At 47.0% G+C, this 28,000-nt stretch overlaps 1 protein-coding gene and 1 long non-coding RNA gene across 3 annotated transcripts in view; one reads left to right on the plus strand and one right to left on the minus strand.

Annotated features, from left to right (window-relative positions):
• LOC149972588 (uncharacterized) overlaps positions 1-28,000 on the minus strand; it is a 439,554-nt gene that overhangs the window by 142,504 nt on the left and 269,050 nt on the right. The window lies entirely within an intron of this gene.
• LOC110502883 (eukaryotic peptide chain release factor GTP-binding subunit ERF3A) lies at positions 3-28,000 on the plus strand. The gene is made up of 14 exons (XM_021581229.3): positions 3-445; positions 792-833; positions 5,603-5,872; positions 6,023-6,056; positions 6,231-6,308; positions 6,425-6,605; positions 6,944-7,098; positions 12,707-12,847; positions 14,891-14,984; positions 16,404-16,484; positions 17,341-17,514; positions 26,759-26,848; positions 27,049-27,217; positions 27,359-28,000. Exons 1-14 carry the CDS (start codon positions 247-249, stop codon positions 27,409-27,411), a joined length of 1,761 nt encoding a protein of 586 aa, XP_021436904.1. The 5' UTR covers positions 3-246; the 3' UTR covers positions 27,412-28,000.

Genomic DNA, 28,000 nt, shown 5'->3' on the forward strand with positions numbered 1-28,000 from the left:
CTGTAGTTCCAGGGTTACCCCCTCGAGGAGCCCTCCCAGCGGTTCGTTGTGGAACTGTGGTTTACGTCTCTCTCTCTGTCGTCGGTCTCGTCTCTGTGAGACACCGGCTCACCATATGCCTCCCAAAATAAGACACAGTGAAGCATCGCGAATTATTTTAACATAAGTAGGAAGATAACAGAACGGACATCAAGCCGGGTGCGTTATTCACAGTCAAGCCAGCTAGCTAGTTTAGCTAACTCTGCCATGGACCCGCGAGACACAGCCCCGGATTCGTGGGAGCAGGAGGAGGATGCCGAGGCCCGAGACGCCGCGGGACTCCAGTCCGCTCTCGCCGCTCTCAACGTCAATGCCAAGCCGTTTGTCCCGAATGTCAACGCGGCGGTGTTTGTACCGACCTTCTTTCAAAGCAGCCTCACGGAAATCCCAATATCCGACGGTCACGGTAGTTTAGTGTGTGATGTTGTGGAGTGTTGTAATAACGGGATTTTGACAGCTGCTCTTATTGCCTGGGGTTAGCCGGGTTAGCTACAGTACCTAGCTAGATAACGTTAGCTATCTTGGGGTTGTAACGTTAGCTAAGCAAGCTCACTAGACCAGTGTATGATATTGCTCAACCCTAATGTGACTGTTTTGACATGATGGTGCAACATTTATAGCTAGGCCTACTGCTCATGATGCTATTATTATTATTGTTAAGCCATCACCCATAACGTTACTGGATTCCTATTCCAAAACCTCCAATGTCCATTTAATGCCAATGATAAACGCAACAACTTGTCTCTTCACAGGTGCTGAGACAGTTGCCAGCATGGAGCTGTCAGAAACAGTTGGTATGTGCTTTGTGTTTATTACTATATTATTATGGAGCTAACTATTCTTCCATCTTTTACTTCCCTTTGCCACTCAGGTGTGTTGTACTTTACACAATGTTATTTTTTTTGGACAGTCAGACGGTATCAGATTGTTTGTTGAAGATGTGTATCACAAGTGTTTTTTTAAAAACCTTTAGGTTTCAATCTTTATTTTTTACCTGCAGAAGGTTGCCTTGCCAACTCCCACCCAACTCATTCCAGAAGAGATTACAAATGTCCGTCAGTCAGTATTGTCTACCATTCAGACATTGAAACATCTCTTAAGGCCTACTGCTCACTGGGAGGTAGCCTAGGCCTGAAGGCCAGTTCTGGGAGACATGACAAGGTCCAACTGGGAGGGTTGGCAGGCTTGCACTCCCTACATGCACATCTATAGCATGATGCAACATCACAGGCCTATGCCTAAAATATACTAGTACACTGGAACACGTGGAAACAGATAGAGGATATGACGTTTGTTAGACTGGTATAACCAAATCGAGCAGTCCAGTTGTTGTATTTTCAGGGAATGTTGCTGTAGAGGTACTGTGTTGACCAGCCCTATATATGTTTTACATTTGGCCAGAGAACACTGCCGCTGTGCACATCTACTCCGGTTACATACGCCTGATATTTCTGTTAGTGTGACACCTGGCTGAAACTGTAGCCTGCCAGAGAGAGAGAGAGAGGACACGAGGGGAAGTGAGTTCTGAGTGACTGTTGATACCCTATAATGTCAAAATGGATTTTTAAAATTTAAAAAGTCATTAAAAATGAAAAGCTGAAATTTCTTGAGTCAAGAAGTGTTACGGCTCTCGTTCGGAGAAGAAGACCAAGGCGCAGTGTGGTAGGCGTACATCGTCTTTTTATTGATGACACCAAAAAACAAAATAACCACAAAAAATGAAAGCAAGCAGTTCCGTCAGGCACAGACACTAAACAGAAAATAAGATCCCACAACTGAAATTGGGGGAAAGGGCTACCTAAGTTTGATCCCCAATCAGAGACAAGAATAGACAGCTGCCTCTGATTGGAAACCACACTCTGCCAAAAACAAAGAAATAGAGAACATAGAATGCCCACCCAAATCACACCCTGACCTAACCAAACATAGAGAATAAAAAGGATCTCTAAGGTCAGGGCGTGACTAAGTATTCAACCCTTTTGTTATTGCAAGACTAAAATAAGTTCTGGAGTAAATATGTGCTTAACAAGTCATATAATAAGTTGCATGGATTCACTCTGTGTGCAATAATGGAGTTTTTTAAATAAAAGTTTACCCCGTTTTCTCCCTAATTTCGTGGTATCCAATTGTTTTAGTAGCTACTATCTTGTCTCATCGCTACAACTCCCGTACGGGCTCGGGAGAGACGAAGGTTGAAAGTCATGCGTCCTCTGATACACAACCCAACCAAGCCGCACTGCTTCTTAACAACCCGCAAGCCAGCTGCACCAATGTGTCGGAGGAAACACCGTGCACCTGGCAACCTTGGTTAGCGTGCACTGCGCCCGGCCTGCCACAGGAGTCGCTGGTGCGCGATGAGACAAGGACATCCCCTCCCTAACCCGGACGACGCTAGGCCAATTGTGCGCCGCCCCACGGACCTCCCGGTCGCGGCCGGTTATGACAGAGCCTGGGCGCGAACCCAGAGTCTCTGGTGGCACAGCTGGCGCTGCAGTACTGCGCCACCCGGGAGGCGCAATAATAGTGTTTAACATAATTTTTGAATGACTACCTCATCTCTGTACTACATACATACAATTATTTGTAAGGTCCCTCAGTTGAGCAGTGAATTTCTAACACCGATTCAACCACAAAGACCAGGGAGGTTTTCCAATACATTGCAAAAACGGGCACCTATTGGTACATGTTGAAAAGAAGCCGACATTGAATATCCCTTTGAGTGTGTTGAAGTTATTAATTACACTTTGGATGGTGTATGAATACATCCAGTCACTTCAAAGTTACAGGCGTCCTTCCGAACTCAGTTGCCAGAGAGGAATGAAACCTCTCAGGGATTTTACCATGAGGCCGATGGTGACAGTTACAGAGTTTTTAATGGTTGTGATAGGAGAACTGAGGATGGTTCAACAACATTGTAATTACTCCACAATACTAACCTAAATATGAGAGTGAAAGGAAGGAAGCCTGTACAGAATAAAAATATCCCAAAACATGCATCCTGTTTGCAATAAGGCACTAAAGTAAAACTGCAAAAAATGTGACACAGAAATGAACTTTATGTCCTGAATATAAAGCGTTGTGTTGGATTTGTCTCAAACATAACACATCACTCTTCATATTTTCAAGTATGGTGGTGACTCCATCATGTTATGGGTATGCTTGTCATTGGCAAGTTTTTTAGGATAAAAATAAATGGAATAGAGCTAAGTGCAGGTAAAATCCAAGAGGATGGTTTAGTCTGCTTTCCAACAGACACTGGGAGACATATTCACATTTCAGCAGAACAATAGGCCAAATATACACCGCTCAAAAAAATAAAGGGAACACTTAAACAACACAATGTAACTCCAAGTCAATCACACTTCTGTGAAATCAAACTGTCCACTTAGGAAGCAACACTGATTGACAAATTTCACATGCTGTTGTGCAAATGGATTAGACAACAGGTGGAAATTATAGGCAATTAGCAAGACACCCCCAATAAAGGAGTGGTTCTGCAGGTGATAACCACAGACCACTTCTCAGTTCCTATGCTTCCTGGCTGATGTTTTAGTCACTTTTGAATGCTGGTGGTGCTTTCACTCTAGTGGTAGCATGAGATGGAGTCTACAACCCACACAAGTGGCTCAGGTAGTGCAGCTCATCCAGGATGGCACATCAATGCGAGCTGTGGCAAGAAGGTTTGCTGTGTCTGTCAGCGTAGTGTCCAGAGCATGGAGGCGCTACCAGGAGACAGGCCAGTACATCAGGAGACGTGGAGGAGGCCGTAGGAGGGCAACAACCCAGCAGCAGGACCGCTACCTCCGCCTTTGTGAAAGAAGGAGCAGGAGGAGCACTGCCAGAGCCCTGCAAAATGACCTCCAGCAGGCCACAAATGTGCATATGTCTACTCAAGAGGTCAGAAACAGACTCCATGAGGATGGTATGAGGGCCCGACGTCCACAGGTGGGGGTTGTGCTTATAGCCCAACACCGTGCAGGACGTCTGGCATTTGCCAGATAACACCAAAATTGGCAAATTCGTCACTGACGCCCTGTGCTCTTCACAGATGAAAGCAGGTTCACACTGAGCACATGTGACAGACGTGACAGAGTCTGGAGACGCCGTGGAGAACGTTCTGCTGCCTGCAACATCCTCCAGCATGACCAGTTTGGCGGTGGGTCAGTCATGGTGTGTGGTGGCATTTCTATGGGGGGCCGCACAGCCCTCCATGTGCTCGCCAGAGGTAGCCTGACTGCCATTAGGTACCGAGATGAGATCCTCAGACCCCTTGTGAGACCATATGCTGGTGCAGTTGGCCCTGGGTTCCTCCTAATGCAAGACAATGCTAGACCTCATGTAGCTGGAGTGTGTCAGCAGTTCCTGCAAGAGGAAGGCATTGATGCTATGGACTGGCCCGCCCGTTCCCCAGACCTGAATCCAATTGAGCACATCTGGGACATCATGTCTCGCTCCATCCACCAGCGCCACGTTGCACCACAGACTGTCCAGGAGTTGGCGGATGCTTTAGTCCAGGTCTGGGAGACCATCCGCCACCTAATCAGGAGCATGCCCAGGCGTTGTAGGGAGGTCATACAGGCACGTAGAGGCCACACACACTACTGAGCCTCATTTTGACTTGTTTTAAAATCAAATCAAATTTGATTTGTCACATACACATGGTTAGCAGATGTTAATGCGAGTGTAGCGAAATGCTTTTAAGGACATTACATCAAAGTTGGATCGGCCTGTAGTGTGGTTTTCCACTTTAATTTTGAGTGTGACTCCAAATCCAGACCTCCATGGGTTGATAAATTTCATTTCCATTTAATTTTTGTGTGATTTTGTTGTCAGCACATTCAACTATGTAAAGAAAAGTATTTAATAAGAATATTTAATTCATTCAGATCTAGGATGTGTTATTTTAGTGTTCCCTATATTTTTTTGAGCCATGTACATTGGAGTTGCTTACGAAGACGAGATTGAATGTTCTTGATTGGTCTGGTTACAGTTTTGACTTAAATCGTCTTGAAAATCTATGGCAAGACTGGAAAATGGCTCTCTAGCAATGGACAGCTGTAATCGCTGCAAAAGTTGATTCTAACATGTATTGACTCAAGGGTGTGAATACTTATGTAAATTAGCTTGCTAGAATTTCTAAAAACGTTTTCACTTTGTCATTGTGGGGTATTTTGTGTAGATGGGTGAGAAGGTTTTATTATATTAATTTTGAATTCAGGCTGTAACACAACACAGTGTGGAATAAGTCAAGGGGTATGAATCCTTTCTGAAGGCACTGTAGGTGACCACAACTCTGTAATAAATGTGTAATAAGCCAATTTCCATGTTATAGTGTATGAGGTCAGAGATCAAAGAGCATTGTTTGAAGAGAACCTGCAGTCACCGTGCAGTTCCGCACACAGTTTAGATTAACAGTGTGCCGGTACTCTCCTCTGTTCACAAGCTATCTCATATACCCATCATGCACCTGTGAAATCTGCTGGATGTGCGGACTACCTTCAACAAAAGAGCATTGTTTCATGGTCTACATCAGTGGTAAACAAGTGCTGCTTTTGTCCTTTAGCTCCAGTGGAGAACGGAGGAGGGACAGAAGCAGACATGATGGTGGAGGTGGAGACGTGGGAGCAGAAAGAGGAGCCCGGGGAAGGAGAACCAGGAGGAGGGGGAGCCCTGGGAGGAGAGGGGGGTTCCAGTGAGGTGGTGCAGGGAAAGGAGGAGGAGGAGATGATGGAAGAGGAAGAGGAGGAGGAGCTGCCCATGCTCAAAGTAATCCCCCTCCCACCAGACGCCCCGAAGAAGGAGCATGTCAATGTGGTGTTCATCGGGCATGTGGGTGCGTTCCTACTGTATACTCTTACCTCATGGTCTTCTTTCCTACATCATTTTTTTTTATTCATGGTGTGCAAGTGCAATTTCTTACAGCAAGTGCTGTTAGAAATTGTCTGTATTCATTTGGATTGAAGACCAGTTTTCTTTTTTTCAGATGCTGGTAAATCAACTATTGGAGGTCAGATCATGTGAGTAATAACATGGTTATCAATAACTATTCCTAGTTTCAGGTTACTGAAGATGGCTTAACATTTTCTTCTACGGTTTGATATTGCTACTAAATGCCATGGCTATCTAGAAATAAAATGTTCTCTCCTATATTCATCAGATCAGGCAATCTCTGTTTATCTTTCTTATTGGAGGTATTTGACAGGAATGGTGGAGAAAAGAACCCTGGAGAAATATGAAAGAGAAGCCAAAGAAAAGAACAGAGAAACATGGTGAGTTTACCTTCTGGTGTGACTAGATTCAGTTATGTATATGCTTGGAAATAATAAAAATGACTGAAACGTTTTCATATGACTTTTTCATCTTGTATCCATATCTTGCTCGCCAGGTACCTGTCCTGGGCTCTGGACACCAACCAGGAGGAGAGAGACAAGGGGAAGACGGTGGAGGTGGGGAGAGCCTACTTTGAGACAGAGAAAAAGCACTTTACTATCCTGGACGCCCCAGGCCACAAAAGCTTTGTCCCCAACATGATCGGTGGGGCGTCACAGGCTGACCTGGCAGTGCTGGTGAGTTTTCCCAAACAATGCTTAGTGGAAGGCATTTCACTGGCCACTTTTCATATCTGCTGCGTTAAGGCAAAACAGGCCCCTGTGTCCCTGTTAGTTGTATCGTTGCCAGTAGACAAGTTGACTGAGACTGCATTTGTTTAGCAATGGATTTTGTGTGATAAGAAGAGGACTGACATAACTATATAATGAGAGTATTTTCTAACATGCATTCTAGTTCTGAAAAGTCTACACAGTAGATAATGTACCGTACCTGTAAGGTATACCCCAGTACCCTAGTGTTTATCATTATCTTCTGCACCCTATGCTAGTCTAACGTAACCCTATGTTGTGGTCAGGTGATCTCGGCCAGAAAAGGAGAGTTTGAGACAGGCTTTGAGAAGGGAGGTCAGACGCGGGAGCACGCCATGCTGGCCAAGACGGCTGGAGTCAAACACCTCATCGTCCTCGTCAACAAGATGGACGACCCCACTGTCAACTGGAGCTTGGAAAGGTCAGTCAGTACAATGTACAGTGCATTCGGAAAGTATTAAGACCCCTTGACATTGTTCACATTTTGTTACATTTCAGCCTTATTCTAAAACGGATTAAATATATTTTTTTAATCAATCTACACAATACCCCATAATGACAAAGCGAAACAGGTTTTTAGAAATTTTTGCAAATGTAATAAAAATTAAAAAGAGATGCGTTATTTATTTACATAAGTATTCAGACCCTTTGCTATGAACCTCGAAATTGAGCTCAGGTGAGTCCTGTTTCCTTTGATCATCCTTGAGATGTTTCTACAACTTGATTGGAGTACATCTGTGGTAAATTCAATTGATTGGACATGATTTGGAAAGCACACACCTAGCTACAGTGGGGCAAAAGAGTATTTAGTCAGCCACCAATTGTACAAGTTCTCCCACTTAAAAATATGAGAGAGGCCTGTCATTTTCATCATAGGTACACTTCAACTATGACAGACAAAATTAGAAAAAAATCCAGAAAATCACATTGTAGGATTTTTAATGAATTTATTTGCAAATGATGGTGGAAAATAAGTATTTGGTCAATAACAAAAGTTTATCTCAATACTTTGATATATACCCTTTGTTGGCAATGACAGAGGTCAAATGTTTTCTGCGACGTCAATTTACCATAATTACGACCGGGAATACGTCTTTCCCGAAGCGGATCCTTTGTTCAGACCTTCACCCCGGACATGCGATCTCATCCCAGAGGCCGACCCAAAATGTGGTCGCAGCAGGAGAGGCAGACGGAACGGCCTACTGGTCAGACTTAGAAGGCGAGGACACCATCCACCACTTCAGAGCATATTACTCGCCAATGTCCAATCTCTAGATAACAAGGTGGACAAAATTAGAGCATGAGTTGCCTTCCAGAGAGACATCAGAGATTCTAACATTCTCCGTTTCATGGAAACATGGCTCACTCGGGATATGTTGTCAGAGTCGGTACAGCCACCTGTTTCTATATGTATCAAGTCGACAGAAACAAATATTTCTCTGGTAAGAAGAAGGGTGGGGGTGTATGCCTAATGATTAACGACTCATGGTGAAATCACAAAAACATACAGGAACTCAAGTTTTTTTTTGTTCACCCGACCTAGAATTCCTTACAATCAATTGGGATATGTTCCGGATAGCCTCAGACAATAACATTGACGTATACGCTGGCTCAGTGAGTGAGTTTATTAGCAAGTGAATCGGAGATATCATTCCCTCTGTGACCATTAAAACCTTCCCTAACCAGAAACCGTGGATTGATGGCAGCATTCACGCAAAACTGAAAGTGCGAACCACCGCTTTTAATCATGGCAAGGCAACCGGAAACACGACCGAATACAAACAGTACAGCTATTCCCTCCTCAAAGCAATCAAACAAGCAAAGCGTCAGTATAGAGACAAAGTACAGTCGGAATTCAACGACTCAAACATGTGGCAAAGTACAGTCAATCATGGATTACAAAAAGAAAACCAGCTCCTTTACGGACACAGACGTCTTGCTTCCAGACAAATTAAACAACTTCTTTGCTCGCTTTGAGGACAATACAGTGCCACTGACATGACCCGCTACCAAAGCCTGTGGGCTCTCCTTCTCCGTGGCCAACGTGAGTAAAACATTTAAACTTGTTAACCATCGGAAGCCTGCCGGCCCAGACGGCATCCCTACACGCCCCCTCAGAGCATGCGCAGACCAGCTGGCCGGTGTATTTACGGACATATTCACTCTCCCTATCCCAGTCTGTTGTCGCCACATGCTTCAAGATGGCCACCATTGTTCCTGTTCCCAAGAAAGCCAAGGTAACTGAACTAAATGACCATTTCCTCATTGCTCTCACTTCTGTCATCATGAAGTGCTTTGAGAGACTAGTCAAGGACCATATCGCCTCCACCCTACCTGATACCCTAGACCCACTCCAATTTGCTTACTGCCCCAATAGGTCAACTGACAATGCAATCACACTGCACACTGCCCTATCCCATCTGGACAAGAGGAATACCTATGTAAGAATGTTGTTCATTGACTACAGCTCAGCATTTAACACCATAGCACCATCTAAACTCGTCATTAAGCTCGAGACCCTGGGTCTCGACCCCGCCCTGTGCAACTGGGTCCTGGACTTTCTGACGGGCCGCCCCCAGGTAGTGAGGGTAGGTAACAACATCTCCACCCCGCTGATCCTCAACACTGGGGCCTCACAAGGGTGCGTTCTCAGCTCTCTCCTGTACTCCCTCACCCATAACTGCTTGGCCATGCACGCTTCCAATTCAATCATCAAGTTTGCAGACGACGCTACAGAGGTAGGCTTGATCAACAACAACGACGAGACAGCCTACAGGGAGGAGGTGAGGGCCCTCGGAGTGTGGTGTCAGGAAAATAACCTCTCACTCAACGTCAACAAAACAAATGAGATGATCGTGGACTTTAGGAAACAGCAGAGGGAGCACCCCCCCCCCCCCCCATCCACATTGAAGGGACAGTAGTGGAGAAGGTGGAAAGTTTTATGTTCCTCGGCATACACAGCACGGACAAACTGAAATGGTCCACCCACACAGACAGCATGATGAAGAAGGCGCAACAGCGGCTCTTCAACCTCAGGAGGCTGAAGAAATTTGGCTTGTCATCTGAAACCCTCACAAACTTTTACAGATGCACAATCGAGAGCATCCTGTCGGGCTGTATCACAGCCTGGTTCGGCAATTGCACCTCCCTCAACCGCAAGGCTCTCCAGAGGGTAGTGCGCTCTGCACAATGCATCACCGGGGGCAAACTACCTGCCCTCCATGACACCTACAGCACCTGATGTCACAGGAAGGCCAACAAGATCATTAAGGACAACAACCACTCGAGCCACTGCCTGTTCCCCCCTGCTATCATCCAGAAGGCGAGGTCAGTACAGGTGCATCAAAGATGGGACCGACAGACTGAAAAACAGTTTCTATCTCTAGGCCATCTGACTGTTAAACAGCCATAACTAACATAGAGAAGCTGCTGCCAACATAGACTGAAATCTTTGGCCACTTAAATAAAATAATAAAGATATCACTAGTCACTTTAAATAACAGCACTTTAATAATGTTTACATATCCAACGTTACTCATCTCATATGTACAGTTGAAGTCGGAAGTTTACATACACCTTTGCCAAATGCATTTAAACTCAGTTTTTCACAATTCCTGACATTTATTCCTAGTAAAAATTTCCTGTCTTAGGTCAGTTAGGAACACCACTTTATTTTAAGAATGTGAAATGTCAGAATAATAGTAGTGAGCAATTTATTTGAGCTTTTATTTCTTTCATCACATTCCCAGTGGGTCAGAAGTTTACATACACTCAATTAGTATTTGGTAGCATTGCCTTTAAATTGTTTAACTTGGGTCAAATGTTTAGGGTAGCCTTCCACAAGCTTCCCACAATTAGTAGTGTGAATTTTGGCCCATTCCTCCTGACAGAGCTGGTGTAACTGAGTCAGGTTGGTTGGCCTCCTTGCTCACTTTTTCAGTTGTGCCCACACATTTTCTATGGGATTGAGGTCAGGGCTTTTGTGATGGCCACTCCAAAATACCTTGACTTTGTTGTCCTTAAGCCATTTTGCCACAACTTTGGAAGTATGCTTGGGGTCATTATCCATTTGGAAGACCCATTTGCGACCAACCTTCGACTTCCTGACTGATGTCTTGTTGATATATTGAAGCAACATCTCATAATTGTTCTGCCTCATGATGCCATCTATTTTGTGAAGTTCACCAATCCTTCCTGCAGCAAAGCACCCCCACAACATGATGCTGCCAACCCGTGCTTCACAGTTGGGATGGTTTTCTTTGGCTTGCAAGCCTCCCCCTTTTTCCTCCAAACGTAACGATGGTTATTATGGCCAAACAGTTCTATTTTTGTTTCATCAGACCAGAGGACATTTCAAGTACGATTTTTGTCCCCATATGCAGTTGCAAACCGTAGTCTGGCTTTTTTATGGTGGTTTTAGAGCAGTGGCTTCTTCCTTGCTGAGCGGCCTTTCAGGTTATGTCGATATTTGGACTTTTACTGTGGATATAGATACTTTTGTACCTGTTTCCTCCAGCATCTTCACAAGGTCCTTTGCTGTTCTTCTGGGATTAATTTGCACTTTTCTCACCAAAGTACGTTCATCTCTAGGAGACGGAACGCGTCTCCTTCCTGAGTGGTATGACGGCTGCACGGTCCCATGGTGTTTATCCTTGGGTATTATTGTTTGTACAGATGAACGTGGCACCTTCAGGCGTTTGGAAATTGCTCCCAAGGATGAACCAGACTTGTGGAGGTCTACAATTTTTTTTCTGAAGTCTTGGCTGATTTCTTTTGATTTTCCCATAATGTCAAGCAAAGAGGCACTGAGTTTGAAGGTAGGCCTTGAAATACATCCACAGATACACCTCCAATTGACTCAGGTTCATTGACATCACTTATCAGAATCTTCTAAAGCCATGACATAATTTTCTGGATTTTTCCAAGCTGTTTAAAAGCACAGTCAACTTAGTGTATGTAATCTTCTGACCCACTGGAATTGTGATACAGTGGCCAGATGGAAGCCACCCCTCATGACATGACAGCCCGCTTGGAGTTTTCCAAAAGGCAACAAGATTCTCTGGTCTGATGATACCAAGATTTAACTCTTTGACCTGAATGCCAAGTGTCACGTCTGGAGGAAACCTGGTACCATACCTATGGTGGAGGCAGCATCATGCTGTGGGGATGTTATGCCAGCTGCAGGAACTGGAAGACTAGTCAGGACTGAGGGAAAGATGAACGGAGCAAAGTACAGAGAGATCCTTGATGAAAACCTGCTCCAGAGCACTCAGGACCTCAGACTGGTGTGAAGGTTCACCTTTCAACAGGACAACGACCCTAAGCACACAGCCAAGACAACGCAGGAGTGGCCAAGTCTCTGAATGTTCTTGAGTGGCCCAGCCAGAGCCCGGACTTGAACCCGATCTAACATCTTTGGAGAGACCTTAAAGTAGCTGTGCAGCAACGCTCCCCATCCACCTGATAATGCATGAGAGGATCTGCAGAGAGGAATGGAATAAACTCCCCAAATACAGGTGTGCCAAGCTTGTAGCGTCATACCCAAAAAGACTCGAGTCTGTAATCACTGCTAAAGGTGCTTCAACAAAGTGCTGAGTAAGGGGTCTGAATACTTATGTAAATGTGTTATTTCAGTTTTATATTTGTAATACATTTGCAAACATTTCTACAAACCTGTTTTCGCTTTGTCATTACGGGGTATTGTGTGTAGATTGATTTAAAAAAAGATTTGATCCATTTTAGAATAAGGCTCTAACGTACAAAATGTGGAAGAATTCAAGGGTTCTGAATACTTTCCCGAATGCACTGTATGTACATGCATCTTGTTAGAGAGAGCCAAATGCAGAGTCTACAGTTTCCCATCTAATGTGTTGTTTGACCCTCATGCTGCATGGCTGGTTATGACAGACAGTCATAGAATAGTAAAGATATAAAAATGGAGATTGTGTTCCTCAATTAGTCAACATTGTAACATTGATATTGATATTTAACACAGTAAAATACCCCATCCTCCTCCCTCTCCACCACAGGTATGAGGAATGTAAAGAGAAGTTGGTGCCATTTCTGAAGAAGGTGGGCTTCAACCCAAAGAAGGACATCTACTTCATGCCTTGCTCTGGGCTGACGGGAGCCAACCTAAAGGAGCCCATAGAGGAGTGCACATGGTACACGTAAGTCAACCTCCCCTCAGTTCCCTGCAGAAAGTACACGTAAGTCAACCTCCACTCAGTTCCCTGCAGAAAGTACACGTAAGTCAACCTCCACTCAGTTCCCTGCAGAAAGTACACGTAAGTCAACCTCCCCTCAGTTCCCTGCAGAAAGTACATGTAAGTCAACCTCCCCTCAATTCTCTGCAGAAAGTACAATTGAAGTCGGGAGTTTACATACACTTAGGTTGGAATCATTAAAACTCGTTTTTCAACCACTCCAAAAAAGTATTGTTAACAAACTATAGTTTTGGCAAGTCGGTTAGGACATCTACTTTGTGCATGACACAAGTCATTTTTACAACAATTGTTTACAGACAGATTATTTCACTTATAATTCACTGTATCACAATTCCAGGGGGTCAGAAGTTTACATACACTAAGTTGACTGTGCCTTTAAACAGCTTGGAACATTCCAGGAAATTATGTCATGGCTTTAGAAGCTTCTGATAGGCTAATTGACATAATTTGAGTCAATTGGAGGTGTACCTGTGGATGTATTTCAAGGCCTACCTTCAAACTCAGTGCCTCTTTGCTTGACATCATAGGAAAATCAAATGAAATCAGCCAAGAACTCAGAAAAATTGTCGACCTCCACAAGTCTGGTTCATCCTTGGGAGCAATTTCCAAAATGCCTGAAGGTACCACGTTCATCTGCACAAACAATGGTATGCAAGTATAAACACCATCGGACCACGCAGCCATCATACTGCTCAGGAAGGAGACATGTTCTGTCTCCTAGAGATGGACGTACTTTAGTGTGAAAAGTACAAATCAATCCCAGAACAACAGCAAAGGACCTTGTGAAGATGCTGAAGGAAACAGGTACAAAAGTATCTATATCCACAGTAAAACGAGTCCTATATCCACATAACCTGAAAGGCCGCTCAGCAAGGAAGAAACCACTGCTCCAAAAACGCCATGAAAAAGCCAGACTATGGTTTGCAACTGCATATGGGGACAAAGATCATACTTTTTGGAGAAATGTCCTCTGGTCTGATGAAACAAAAATATAACTGTTTGGCCATAATGACCATCATTATGTTTGGAGGAAAAAGGAGGAGGCTTGCAAGCCGAAGAACACCATCCCAACCGTGAAGCACGGGGGTGGCAGCATCATGCTGTGGGGGTGCTTTGCTGCAAGAGGGACTGGTGCACCTCACATAATAGATGGCATCACGAGGAGGAAAATTATGTGAATATATTGAAGCAACATCTCAAGACATCAGTCAGGAACTTAAACCTTGGATGCAAATGGGTCTTCCAAATAGACAATGACCCCAAGCATACTTCCAAAGTTGTGGCAAAATGGCTTAAGGACAACAAAGTCAAGATATTGGAGTGGCCATCACAAAGCCCTGACCTCAATCCTATAGAAAATTTGTGGGCACAACTGAAAAAGCGTGTGCGAGCAAGGAGGCTTACAAACCGGTTACACCAGTTCTGTCAGGAGGAATGAGCCAAAATTCACCCAACTTATTGTGGGAAGCTTGTGGAAGGCTACCTGAAAAGTTTGACCCAAGTTAAACAATTTAAAGGCAATGCTACCAAATACTAATTGAGTGTATGTCAACTTCTGACCCACTGGGAATGTGATAAAATAAATAAAAGCTGAAATAAGTAATTGAACTATTATTCTGACATTTCACATTCTTAAAATAAAGTGGTGATCCTAACTGACCTAAAACTGAATTTTTACTAGGATTAAATGTCAGGAATTGTGAAACTGAGTTTAAATGTATTGGGCCAAGGTGTATGTAAACTTCCGACTTCAACTGTACACGAAAGTCAATCCCTCTGGGGGTGCTGAGTGGCGGTTGCTTGTCAAGTCTTTATTTTCATAACAGTCCATCAAATCAATGTATATTTTTTCCTCCTCCATAAAACAGCTCTGCTAACTTCTATGAAGCTATCAAAGTTCTCTCTGTCCCCATAATAATTGATAATCCATAAATGTATTATTAGAAAAGATAATAATTGATTGTCCCAGTCGTTCTTCATTGCCAGGGGGTTGCCATTCATCCCACATCTGGACAGCCTGCCAAGCTTCAACAGAATCACAGATGGCCCTGTCAGATTACCCATCGTAGACAAATACAAGGTGAGCTCAACTGCTGTCATGAGTTATCCCAGTTACATATCTCTAGCTCTGTATTGCACTCAACGGTATAACTTGCATAATTTTTAACCACTCCATCTTATTCTGTAGTAATTAATAATCCATTATGAATACATTATCTGAGAGTTTGACAAAGGCTTATGAAATGACTGCTAAATGACAAAGATAATGCAGCACTGTGCAGCTGCTACCTACACACACACTGGCCTTCCCACATCACATCCAGATGAGGCCCTCTGTTCCGTTCTGGGTGTCCTTCCAAGTCCTCCCTACTGTAGCCAAGGACAGCAGAGCACAGCCATTTTCTCCACAAGATAATTTAGCTTTCTGGCACCGGTTTCACCAGCAGGTGTTTTGGAACAGGTTAGAAGGAAGGAAATGATATTGTATAGCTTTCTCAGCAGGTCTTCCGCACACACACACACTGCTGTGGTTGTGTAAGAGGGGTGTTATGAAACCCAGGAGCTCTAACTAGATCTGCTATTCAGTTGATATAATGGGATTACGGTCCAGTTAATTGGCGGCTGGTTAGGTTGTTAGACTAGCTGGCAGTGGGGATCAACAGCTTAGCGCTAGACGGTAGTACACTCAATTAAGTCATCTTAGGTGGGAGCATAGAAGAGAAAAGAAACAACCATTTTAATTGACTAGACAGAATCCGTTTTAGTTTTTTTATTAATTCAATATAAGTGCTAATTTTCTATGGTAACCTGGTGTGAGCAGAATCCGTAGTAAACTGCAGTGTCCTTCCTAACCCTTAGTACCACTTCCTTTAACTGAGGGGGGTGTTGATGAGCATTTGTCTCTGCTAATACAGGGGTAATAAAGGCCTAGTTCACTAATTTTGTGGATTTAAGCACCATCAGAACCCCTACTTCCCAAGCCAAAAAGGTGAAAGATCTTTCTGTGCCCTTAAGCAAGGCACTTAACCCTAATTTCTCCAGGGTTGCTGTTGATAATGACAGACACTGGCCGTGACCCCACTCTCCGAGGTTTATAAAAACCTCTTAGATCGGAGTAGAGGATGAGAAAGGAAACAAAGGATGTAGTGTTATAATACAATCTTCTTTAACTTGTAGTAAGTAAGTAGCTTTGAGCCGGACCGGCTCATAGGGGCAGGAGCCTATCTTCTGTTTCTGTAGCGTGAGGCAGCTTGACGTACATGTACAACAGCCCCTGGACAGGACACTAGTCTACCGCAGAACCTTCCCCCCCCCCCAAACTATCTCCTTAATGTTGAGTGCCGAGCAGAGACTCATAGGGTACCATTTTTACAGTCTGTTGTATGACTCGGCTGGGGATCGATCTCCCAATCTCAGGGTGGACACTCTAACCACAAGGCCACTGACTATAACTGGTAGAATAACCTTTAACCTGGTCTTGGTGGTGCTCTGTGTTCAGGATATGGGCACTGTGATCCTGGGGAAGCTGGAATCTGGGTTCATTGCCAAAGCCCAGCAGCTGGTCATGATGCCTAACAGGGTAAGGCTCTCCATAGGTCATTCATCTGTCCTGGAGAGTATACATTACACAAGTGTACAGGAGACCCTTTCACAATTTACATGTACTTTTTAATTCCTTTGGCAGATGCTCTGCAGAAAAACGTCTGCTAAATAATGTATCTTTAAATTGTAAAAGTGACTCCAGACTTCCAACATTACCATGCACTTCAGGTTTGGATTCTCCAACATGTACGCATCTGTGTTAAATACTTTACTTCAGGTTCTAATGTTATATTTCCCTTCCCAGACCCAGTTTATCTTGCGATTTTAAGATTACTAATATATTACTTGTTGTATAACATATACACTGAGTGTACAAAACATTAAGAACATCTTCCTAATATTGATTAGCACCCCCTTTTGCCCTCAGAACAGCCTCAATTCATCGGGGCATGGACTCTACAAGGTGTTGAAAGCGTTCCACAGGGATGCTGGCTCATGTTGATTCCAATGCTTCTCATAGTTGTCAAGTTGGCTGGATGTCCTTTGGGTGGTGGACCATTCTTGATACACACAGGAAACTGTTGAGTGTGAAAACCCAGCAGCGTTGCAGTTCTTGACACACTCAAACTGGTGCACCTGGCACCTACTACCATACCCTGTTCAAAGGATCTTAAATCTGTTTTGCCCATTCACCCTCTGAATGGCACACATACACAATCCATGTCTCAATTGTCTCAAGGCTTAAAAATCTTTCTTTAACCTGTCTCCTCCCCTTCATCTACACTGATTTGAAGTGGATTTAGTGACATCAATAAGGGATAATAGTTTTTGTTTTGTATACTCGGTGTATATACAGCACTATGATACATGTGATGTGTTATCCCCACCCCCAGCACACAGTGGAGGTGCTGAGCCTGCTGTCTGACGAGGTGGAGACAGATGAAGCTGTTCCTGGAGAGAACCTGAAGCTAAGGCTGAAGGGCATCGAGGAGGAGGAGATCCTGCCTGGCTTCATCCTCTGTAATGCTGAGAACCTCTGCCACTCCGGACGCACTTTTGACGCTCAGGTAGGCTACGTTCCTTAGGACATGACTAAGGTAATTTTAGATCGGTTGGTAGAGCATGGCGCTTGCAATGCCAGGATAGTGGGTTCCATTCCCGGACCACCCGTATGTAAAATGTACAGTGTATGCACACATGACTGTAAATTGCTTTGGATAAAAGCTTCTGCTAAATAAATGGCATATGTTATCATTGTCTAGGATTAGTTTACAAAGATACACTGCATCAGGGAAATGCTAAATGATAGCGATGGTAGGTTGGGTTGACTAAATACAGTTGAAGTTGGAAGTTTACATACACTTAGGTTGGAGTCATTAAAACTTGTTTTTCAACCACTCCACAAATTTCTTGTTAACAAACTATAGTGTTGGCAAGTTGGTTAGGACATCTACTTTGTGCATGACACAAGTCATTATTACAACAATTGTTTACAGACAGATTATTTCATTTATAATTGTAACGGTTTTCTTGATGAGAAGGAGAGTCGGACCAAAATGCGGCGTGTCTATTGCAATCCATGTTTAATGAAGTAACACACTAAACACAAACACTATCAAAACAATAAACTTAACGAAAACCGAAACAGCCTATACTTGTGTAACCTAACACAGAACAATGACATCAGGACACTAAGGACAATCACCCACGACAAACTCAAAGAATATGGCTGCCTAAATATGGTTCCCAATCAGAGACAACGATAAACACCTGCCTCTGATTGAGAACCACTTCAGACAGCCATAGACAACAATCCCCACTACAATCCCCATCCCCATACAATCCCCATCCACAATCTACAATCCCCATACATACACACCACATACAAAAACCCATGCCACACCCTGGCCTGACCAAATAAATAAAGATAAACACAAAATACTTTGACCAGGGTGTGACAGAACCCCCCCCTAAGGTGCGGACTCCCGAACGCACCTCAAAACAATAGGGAGGGTCCGGGTGGGCGTCTGTCCATGGTGGCGGCTCCGGCGCGGGACGTGGCCCCCACTCAATCAATGTCTTAGTCCCTTCTCCTCGCGTCCCTGGATAGTCCACCCTCGCCGCCGACCATGGCCTAGTAGTCCTCACCCAGAACCCCACTGGACTGTGGAGCAGATCGGGACTGAGGGGCAGCTCGGGACTGAGGGGCAGCTCGGGACTGAGGGGCAGCTCGGGACTGAGGGGCAGCTCGGGACTGAGGGGCAGCTCGGGACTGAGGGGCAGCTCGGGACTGAGGCAGCTCGGGACTGAGGGGAAGCTCAGGAGTGAGAGGAAGCTCAGGCAGGTTGATGAATCTACCAGATCCTGGCCGGCTGGCAGATCTGGAAGAGTCTGGTCGACTGGCAGATCTGGAAGAGTCTGGTCGACTGGCAGATCTGGAAGAGTCTGGTCGACTGGCAGATCTGGAAGAGTCTGGTCGACTGGCAGATCTGGAAGAGTCTGGTCGACTGGCAGATCTGGAAGAGTCTGGTCGACTGGCAGATCTGGAAGAGTCTGGTCGACTGGCAGCTCTGGCTGCTCCATGCTGACTGGCTGCTCCATGATGACTGGCAGCTCTGGCTGCTCCATGATGACTGGCAGCTCTGGCTGCTCCATGCTGACTGGCTGCTCCATGCTGACTGGCAGCTCTGGCTGCCCCATGCTGACTGGCTGCTCCATGCTGACTGGCAGCTCTGGCTACTCCATGCTGACTGGCTGCTCTTGCTGCTCCATGCTGACTGGCTGCTCTGGCTGCTCCATGCTGACTGGCTGCTCCATGCTGACTGGCTGCTCCATGCTGACTGGCTGCTCCATGCTGACTGGCGGCCCTGGCTGCTCCATGCTGACTGGCGGCCCTGGCTGCTCCATGCTGACTGGCGGCCCTGGCTGCTCCATGCTGACTGGCGGCCCTGGCTGCTCCATGCTGACTGGCAGCTCTGGCGGCTCCTTGCAGACTGGCAGCTCTGGCGGCTCCTTGCAGACTGGCAGCTCTGGCGGCTCCTTGCAGACTGGCAGCTTTGGCGGCATCCTGCAGACAGGCAGCTCCTTGCAGACTGGCAGCTCTATGCAGACTGGCAGCTCCTTGCAAACTGGCAGCTCCTTGCAGACTGGCAGCTCCTTGCAGACTGGCAGCTCCTTGCAGACTGGCAGCTCCTTGCAGACTGGCAGCTCCTTGCAGACTGGCAGCTCTGGCTGCTTCATGTAGACTGACAGCTCTGGCTGCTCCTTGCAGACTGGCAGCTCCTTACAGACTGGCAGCTCCTTACAGACTGGCAGCTCATTGCAGACTGGCAGCTCATTGCAGACTGGCAGCTCATTGCAGACTGGCAGCTCGGGCTGCTTCATGCCGACTGACAGCTCAGGCTGCTCCATGCCGACTGACAGCTCAGGCTGCTCCATGCAGACTGACAGCTCAGGCTGCTCCATGCAGACTGACAGCTCCTTGCAGGCTGGCAGCTCCTTGCAGACTGGCAGCTCATTGCAGACTGGCAGCTCGGGCTGCTTCATGCAGACTGGCAGTTCTGGCTACGCTGAACAGGCGGGAGACTCCGGCAGCGCAGGAGAGGAGAGAGGCTCCGGCTGCGCTGAACAGGCGGGAGATTCCGGCAGCACAGGAGAGCAGAAAGGCTCTGGCTGCGCTGAACAGGCGGGAGACTCCGGCAGCGCAGGAGAGTAGAAAGGCTCTGGCTGCGCTGAACAGTCGGGAGACTCCGATAGCGCAGGAGATAAGAGAGGCTCTGGCTGCGCTGAACAGGCGGGAGACTCCGACAGCGCAGGAGAGGAGAAAGGCTCTGGCTGCGCTGAACAGGCGGGAGACTCCGATAGCGCAGGAGAGAAGAGAGGCTCTGGCTGCGCTGAACAGGCGGGAGACTCCGGCAGCGCAGGAGAGGAGAAAGGCTCTGGCTGCGCTGAACAGGCGGAAGACTCCGATAGCGCATGAGAGGAGAGAGGCTCTGGCTGCGCTGAACAGGCGAGGCGCACTGTAGGCCTGATGCGTAGTGCTGGCACAGGACGTGCAAGGCTAGGGATGGGCACAGGAGGCCTGATGCGTGAGACTGGAACCAACTTCACCAGCCGACTAAAACGCACCTCAGGACGAGTATGGAGCGCTAACCCAGGTGCCATCAAATCCCTGACACGTTCCGTCAGGCGAATTCTATGCATAATGCACCAACACAGCAACTCCCTCATTTCTCTCTCCTCCAATTTCCCCATTAACTCCTTCACAGTCTCTGCTTCGCTCACCTCCAACACCGGCTCTGGTTCTGGTCTCCTCCTTGGCTCCTCACGATAAACAGGGGGAGTTGGCTCAGGTCTGAACCCTGACTCTGCCACACTCTCCCTGAGCCCCCCCCCAAGAAATTTTTGGGGCTGACTCTGGGGCTTCCTTCCGCGCCGCCGTGCCTGCTTCGCCAACTCCATTCTCTGATAACCTTCCGCGCACTGCTCCATCGAATCCCAGGCGGGCTCCGGCACTCTCCCTGGGTCGGCCGCCCACCTGTCGATCTCCTCCCAAGTCGTATACTCCATACTGTACTCCTCTTTGGGCTGCTCCTGTTGTTTCTTCTCCCGCTGCACCTTTGGGCGGCTACACTCCCCTGGTTTAGCCCAGGGTCCTCTCCCGTCGAGGATTTCCTCCCATGTCCAGAAATCCTTATTGCGCATCTCCTCGCGCTGCTCCTGCCTGTTGACACGCTGCTTGGTCCTTAGGGTGGGTGATTCTGTAACGGTTTTCTTGATGAGAAGGAGAGTCGGACCAAAATGCGGCGTGTCTATTGCAATCCATGTTTAATGAAGTAACACACTAAACACAAACACTATCAAAACAATAAACTTAACGAAAACCGAAACAGCCTATACTTGTGTAACCTAACACAGAACAATGACATCAGGACACTAAGGACAATCACCCACGACAAACTCAAAGAATATGGCTGCCTAAATATGGTTCCCAATCAGAGACAACGATAAACACCTGCCTCTGATTGAGAACCACTTCAGACAGCCATAGACAACAATCCCCACTACAATCCCCATCCCCATACAATCCCCATCCACAATCTACAATCCCCATACATACACACCACATACAAAAACCCATGCCACACCCTGGCCTGACCAAATAAATAAAGATAAACACAAAATACTTTGACCAGGGTGTGACAGAACCCCCCCCTAAGGTGCGGACTCCCGAACGCACCTCAAAACAATAGGGAGGGTCCGGGTGGGCGTCTGTCCATGGTGGCGGCTCCGGCGCGGGACGTGGCCCCCACTCAATCAATGTCTTAGTCCCTTCTCCTCGCGTCCCTGGATAGTCCACCCTCGCCGCCGACCATGGCCTAGTAGTCCTCACCCAGAACCCCACTGGACTGTGGAGCAGATCGGGACTGAGGGGCAGCTCGGGACTGAGGGGCAGCTCGGGACTGAGGGGCAGCTCGGGACTGAGGGGCAGCTCGGGACTGAGGCAGCTCGGGACTGAGGGGAAGCTCGGGACTGAGGGGCAGCTCGGGACTGAGGGGCAGCTCGGGACTGAGGGGCAGCTCGGGACTGAGGGGCAGCTCGGGACTGAGGGGCAGCTCGGGACTGAGGGGCAGCTCGGGACTGAGGGGCAGCTCGGGACTGAGGCAGCTCGGGACTGAGGGGAAGCTCAGGAGTGAGAGGAAGCTCAGGCAGGTTGATGAATCTACCAGATCCTGGCCGGCTGGCAGATCTGGAAGAGTCTGGTCGACTGGCAGATCTGGAAGAGTCTGGTCGACTGGCAGATCTGGAAGAGTCTGGTCGACTGGCAGATCTGGAAGAGTCTGGTCGACTGGCAGATCTGGAAGAGTCTGGTCGACTGGCAGATCTGGAAGAGTCTGGTCGACTGGCAGATCTGGAAGAGTCTGGTCGACTGGCAGCTCTGGCTGCTCCATGCTGACTGGCTGCTCCATGATGACTGGCAGCTCTGGCTGCTCCATGATGACTGGCAGCTCTGGCTGCTCCATGCTGACTGGCTGCTCCATGCTGACTGGCAGCTCTGGCTGCCCCATGCTGACTGGCTGCTCCATGCTGACTGGCAGCTCTGGCTGCTCCATGCTGACTGGCTGCTCTTGCTGCTCCATGCTGACTGGCTGCTCTGGCTGCTCCATGCTGACTGGCTGCTCCATGCTGACTGGCTGCTCCATGCTGACTGGCGGCCCTGGCTGCTCCATGCTGACTGGCGGCCCTGGCTGCTCCATGCTGACTGGCGGCCCTGGCTGCTCCATGCTGACTGGCGGCCCTGGCTGCTCCATGCTGACTGGCAGCTCTGGCGGCTCCTTGCAGACTGGCAGCTCTGGCGGCTCCTTGCAGACTGGCAGCTCTGGCGGCTCCTTGCAGACTGGCAGCTTTGGCGGCATCCTGCAGACAGGCAGCTCCTTGCAGACTGGCAGCTCTATGCAGACTGGCAGCTCCTTGCAAACTGGCAGCTCCTTGCAGACTGGCAGCTCCTTGCAGACTGGCAGCTCCTTGCAGACTGGCAGCTCCTTGCAGACTGGCAGCTCTGGCTGCTTCATGTAGACTGACAGCTCTGGCTGCTCCTTGCAGACTGGCAGCTCCTTACAGACTGGCAGCTCATTGCAGACTGGCAGCTCATTGCAGACTGGCAGCTCATTGCAGACTGGCAGCTCATTGCAGACTGGCAGCTCGGGCTGCTTCATGCCGACTGACAGCTCAGGCTGCTCCATGCCGACTGACAGCTCAGGCTGCTCCATGCAGACTGACAGCTCAGGCTGCTCCATGCAGACTGACAGCTCCTTGCAGGCTGGCAGCTCCTTGCAGACTGGCAGCTCATTGCAGACTGGCAGCTCGGGCTGCTTCATGCAGACTGGCAGTTCTGGCTACGCTGAACAGGCGGGAGACTCCGGCAGCGCAGGAGAGGAGAGAGGCTCCGGCTGCGCTGAACAGGCGGGAGATTCCGGCAGCACAGGAGAGCAGAAAGGCTCTGGCTGCGCTGAACAGGCGGGAGACTCCGGCAGCGCAGGAGAGTAGAAAGGCTCTGGCTGCGCTGAACAGTCGGGAGACTCCGATAGCGCAGGAGATAAGAGAGGCTCTGGCTGCGCTGAACAGGCGGGAGACTCCGACAGCGCAGGAGAGGAGAAAGGCTCTGGCTGCGCTGAACAGGCGGGAGACTCCGATAGCGCAGGAGAGAAGAGAGGCTCTGGCTGCGCTGAACAGGCGGGAGACTCCGGCAGCGCAGGAGAGGAGAAAGGCTCTGGCTGCGCTGAACAGGCGGAAGACTCCGATAGCGCATGAGAGGAGAGAGGCTCTGGCTGCGCTGAACAGGCGAGGCGCACTGTAGGCCTGATGCGTAGTGCTGGCACAGGACGTGCAAGGCTAGGGATGGGCACAGGAGGCCTGATGCGTGAGACTGGAACCAACTTCACCAGCCGACTAAAACGCACCTCAGGACGAGTATGGAGCGCTAACCCAGGTGCCATCAAATCCCTGACACGTTCCGTCAGGCGAATTCTATGCAAAATGCACCAACACAGCAACTCCCTCATTTCTCTCTCCTCCAATTTCCCCATTAACTCCTTCACAGTCTCTGCTTCGCTCACCTCCAACACCGGCTCTGGTTCTGGTCTCCTCCTTGGCTCCTCACGATAAACAGGGGGAGTTGGCTCAGGTCTGAACCCTGACTCTGCCACACTCTCCCTGAGCCCCCCCCCAAGAAATTTTTGGGGCTGACTCTGGGGCTTCCTTCCGCGCCGCCGTGCCTGCTTCGCCAACTCCATTCTCTGATAACCTTCCGCGCACTGCTCCATCGAATCCCAGGCGGGCTCCGGCACTCTCCCTGGGTCGGCCGCCCACCTGTCGATCTCCTCCCAAGTCGTATACTCCATACTGTACTCCTCTTTGGGCTGCTCCTGTTGTTTCTTCTCCCGCTGCACCTTTGGGCGGCTACACTCCCCTGGTTTAGCCCAGGGTCCTCTCCCGTCGAGGATTTCCTCCCATGTCCAGAAATCCTTATTGCGCATCTCCTCGCGCTGCTCCTGCCTGTTGACACGCTGCTTGGTCCTTAGGGTGGGTGATTCTGTAACGGTTTTCTTGATGAGAAGGAGAGTCGGACCAAAATGCGGCGTGTCTATTGCAATCCATGTTTAATGAAGTAACACACTAAACACAAACACTATCAAAACAATAAACTTAACGAAAACCGAAACAGCCTATACTTGTGTAACCTAACACAGAACAATGACATCAGGACACTAAGGACAATCACCCACGACAAACTCAAAGAATATGGCTGCCTAAATATGGTTCCCAATCAGAGACAACGATAAACACCTGCCTCTGATTGAGAACCACTTCAGACAGCCATAGACAACAATCCCCACTACAATCCCCATCCCCATACAATCCCCATCCACAATCTACAATCCCCATACATACACACCACATACAAAAACCCATGCCACACCCTGGCCTGACCAAATAAATAAAGATAAACACAAAATACTTTGACCAGGGTGTGACAATAATCCACTGTATCACAATTCCAGTGGGTCAGAAGATTACATACACCAAGTTGACTGTGCCTTTAAACAGCTTGGAAAATTCCAGAAAATTATGCCATGGCTTTAGATGCTTCTGATAGGCTAATTTACATCATTGAGTCAATTGGAGGTGTATCTGTGGATGTATTTCAAGGCCTACCTTCATACTCAGTGCCTCTTTGCTTGACATCATGGGGAAATCAGCCAAGACCTCAGAAAAACAATTGTAGACCTTCACGAGTCTGGTTCATCCTTGGGAGCAATTTCCAAATGCCTGAAGGTACCACGTTCATCTGTACAAACAATAGTACGCAAGTATAAACACCATCGGACCGCACGGGGGTGGCAGCATCATGTTGTGGCGGTGCTTTGCTGCAGGAGGGACTGGCGCACTTCACAAAATAGATAGCATCATGATGAGGAAAATTATGTGAATATATTGAAGCAACATCAAGACATCGGTTAAAGCTTGGTCGCAAATGGGTCTTCCAAATGGACAAAGACCCCAAGCATACTTCCAAAGTTGTGGCAAAATAGCTTAACTTCTTGACGCAACCCATCCCGTTAGCGGGATAATTTTCATCACCACCCGCTGCACCAAATTCAAATTAAATTACTAAACATATTTAATTTTCATGAAATCACAAGTGCAATATAGCAAAACACACCTTAGCTTGTTGTTAATCCACCTGGCGTGTCAGATTTCAATACAGCTTTTCGGCGAAAGCATAACAAGCGTTTATGTAAGAACATCTCTCAGTAGACAAAATATTACAAACACCTAGCAGCCAAGTAGATTGGTCACGAAAGTCAGAAAAGCAATAGATTAAATCGTTTACCTTTGATGATCTTCAGATGTTTTCACTCACGAGACCCCCAGTTACACAATAAATGTTCCTTTTGTTCCATAAAGATTATTTTTATATCCAAAATACCTCAATTTGTTTGGTGCGTTATTTTCAGAAATCCACAGGCTCGAGCGGTCACGACGGGGCATGTGTCTAAACTATGTCTAAAGACTGACACCTTGAGGAAGTGATTGGAAAAGGAATCTGGTTGATATCCCTTTAAATGGAGCGAAGGCAGGCTATGGAACATGGAGCTTTCAAAATAGAAGCCACTTCCTGGTTTGATTTTCCTCAGGTTTTCGCCTACAATATCAGTTCTGTTATAGGCAGTTTCATATGGGTATGTTTTTCATCCAAAAATCAAAATACTGCCCCCTACACTCAACAAGTTAAGGACAACAAAGTCAAGGTATTGGAGTGGCCATCACAATATCCTGACCACAGTCCTATAGAAAATGTGTGGGCAGAACTGAAAAAGCATGTGTGAGCAAGGAGGCCTACAAATCTGACCTAGTTACACCAGCTCTGCCAGGAGGAATGGGCCAAAATTCACCCAATTTATTGTGGGAAGCTTGTGGAAGGCTACCCGACATGTTTGACCCAAGAAACAATTTAAAGACAATGCTACCAAATACTAATTGAGTGTATGTCAACTTCTGACCCACTGGGAACGTGATGAAAGAAATAAAAGCTGAAATAAATCATTCTCTCTACTATTATTCTGACATTTCACATTCTTAAAATAAAGTGGTGATCCAAACTGACCTAAGACAGGGAATTTTTACTAGAATTAAATGTCAGGAATTGTGAAAAAGTTTAAATGTATTTGGCCAAGGTATATGTAAACTTCCGACTTCAGCTGTATGTAAACTCCAGTACTTATTTTTTTTAAATACTTTTGTTTTCAGATTGTCATCATTGAGCATAAATCCATCATCTGCCCAGGTTACAACGCAGTCCTACACATCCACACCTGTATTGAAGAAGTACAAATCACAGTGAGTTACTAAGTTACATTAACTTGTTAACAACCCCTAACCTTATCACAGTGAGTTACTAAGTTACATTAGCTTGTTAACGTCTCCTAACCCAACCGGGTCTCTATCCAAGTATAGCCTACCCACCACAGGTATCTTCTCTGTCAGTGAATAATGTTCATTAGTAAATAAACCTGTATTCAAGTCAATTCTCTCCTCAGGCCTTAATCTGTCTAGTGGACAAGAAGACCGGTGAGAAGAGCAAGACGCGACCTCGCTTTGTCAAACAGGACCAGGTGTGCATCGCCCGGCTACGTTGTGCTGGAACCATCTGCCTCGAGACCTTCAAAGACTTCCCACAGATGGGGAGGTTCACCCTACGAGATGAAGGTTGTGTGTGTGTTACTGTGGGATTGTTTTATACCATGTTTTGTTTCTATTGATGAAATAGGAGAAAGCTTTAAACAACAAAACCAGTGGCAAATGGAGTATTAAACGTTTTTATAAGTATGGAATTGTCTCCCTTTTCAGGCAAAACCATTGCTATTGGCAAAGTGCTGAAGCTGGTACCAGAGAAGGACTAATGTGAAGCAGCATGGAATCCTGGGACAGTTGTCATGAAAGAGGAGGAAGCTGCTGACGCCTACCTAGCCAGCCACCCCCTCTTACATACCACACTATCTGTTGAAGATGAGGAGGAGAACAAATCATGTTTGAAAATAAAGAAGAAACTTTAAAAAGTGACTGAATCAGTTTTTATGATGAACAATGTTAATGAAAGACAAGTCCAGTGTGTCAGCTTTCTCATATTGAGAGCTCAGCTATGCCACTAATGTAGCCACTACCCTTTCCCAGGCCAATCTCACTCTGTGCTGGTCCACCTTTTGTTTTGGAAATGGGAATGTATGCGTTGTTACTTCGTTTGGAAAGGAAGGGACTAGCGTTGCATCCGGTTACATCACGTTTGGACCATAATTAGCTTGTTATACGCATTCAAATCCAAAATATTATACCAAAATGGTAATATTTTGGTTGTAGGTATCGCCATACCAAAATCCTAATCTGGTATGTTCACACGCACACAATCAAACAAACATGGTTCCTGTTGTGAACGTGTGTTGTCATGTTACCAATCAACAACAATGAAAATAAAGTATCAAACTGAGAGAAAAA

This window comes from Oncorhynchus mykiss, chromosome 23 (genome assembly GCF_057628025.1).
Source record: "Oncorhynchus mykiss isolate SJ-2025 chromosome 23, ASM5762802v1, whole genome shotgun sequence".
Classification (NCBI taxonomy): Eukaryota; Metazoa; Chordata; class Actinopteri; order Salmoniformes; family Salmonidae; genus Oncorhynchus; species Oncorhynchus mykiss.

What these genes read in the sequence shown, in the direction of transcription:
- LOC110502883 (XM_021581229.3), top strand. Translation starts at nt 247, where the DNA reads ATGGACCCGCGAGACACAGCCCCGGATTCGTGGGAGCAGGAGGAGGAT. An exon ending in GGAGCTGTCAGAAACAGTTG is followed by an intron (nt 834 to 5,602) that starts GTATGTGCTTTG and finishes TTTGTCCTTTAG; the next exon opens with CTCCAGTGGAGAACGGAGGA. An exon ending in GAGGAGTGCACATGGTACAC is followed by an intron (nt 12,848 to 14,890) that starts GTAAGTCAACCT and finishes CTTCATTGCCAG; the next exon opens with GGGGTTGCCATTCATCCCAC.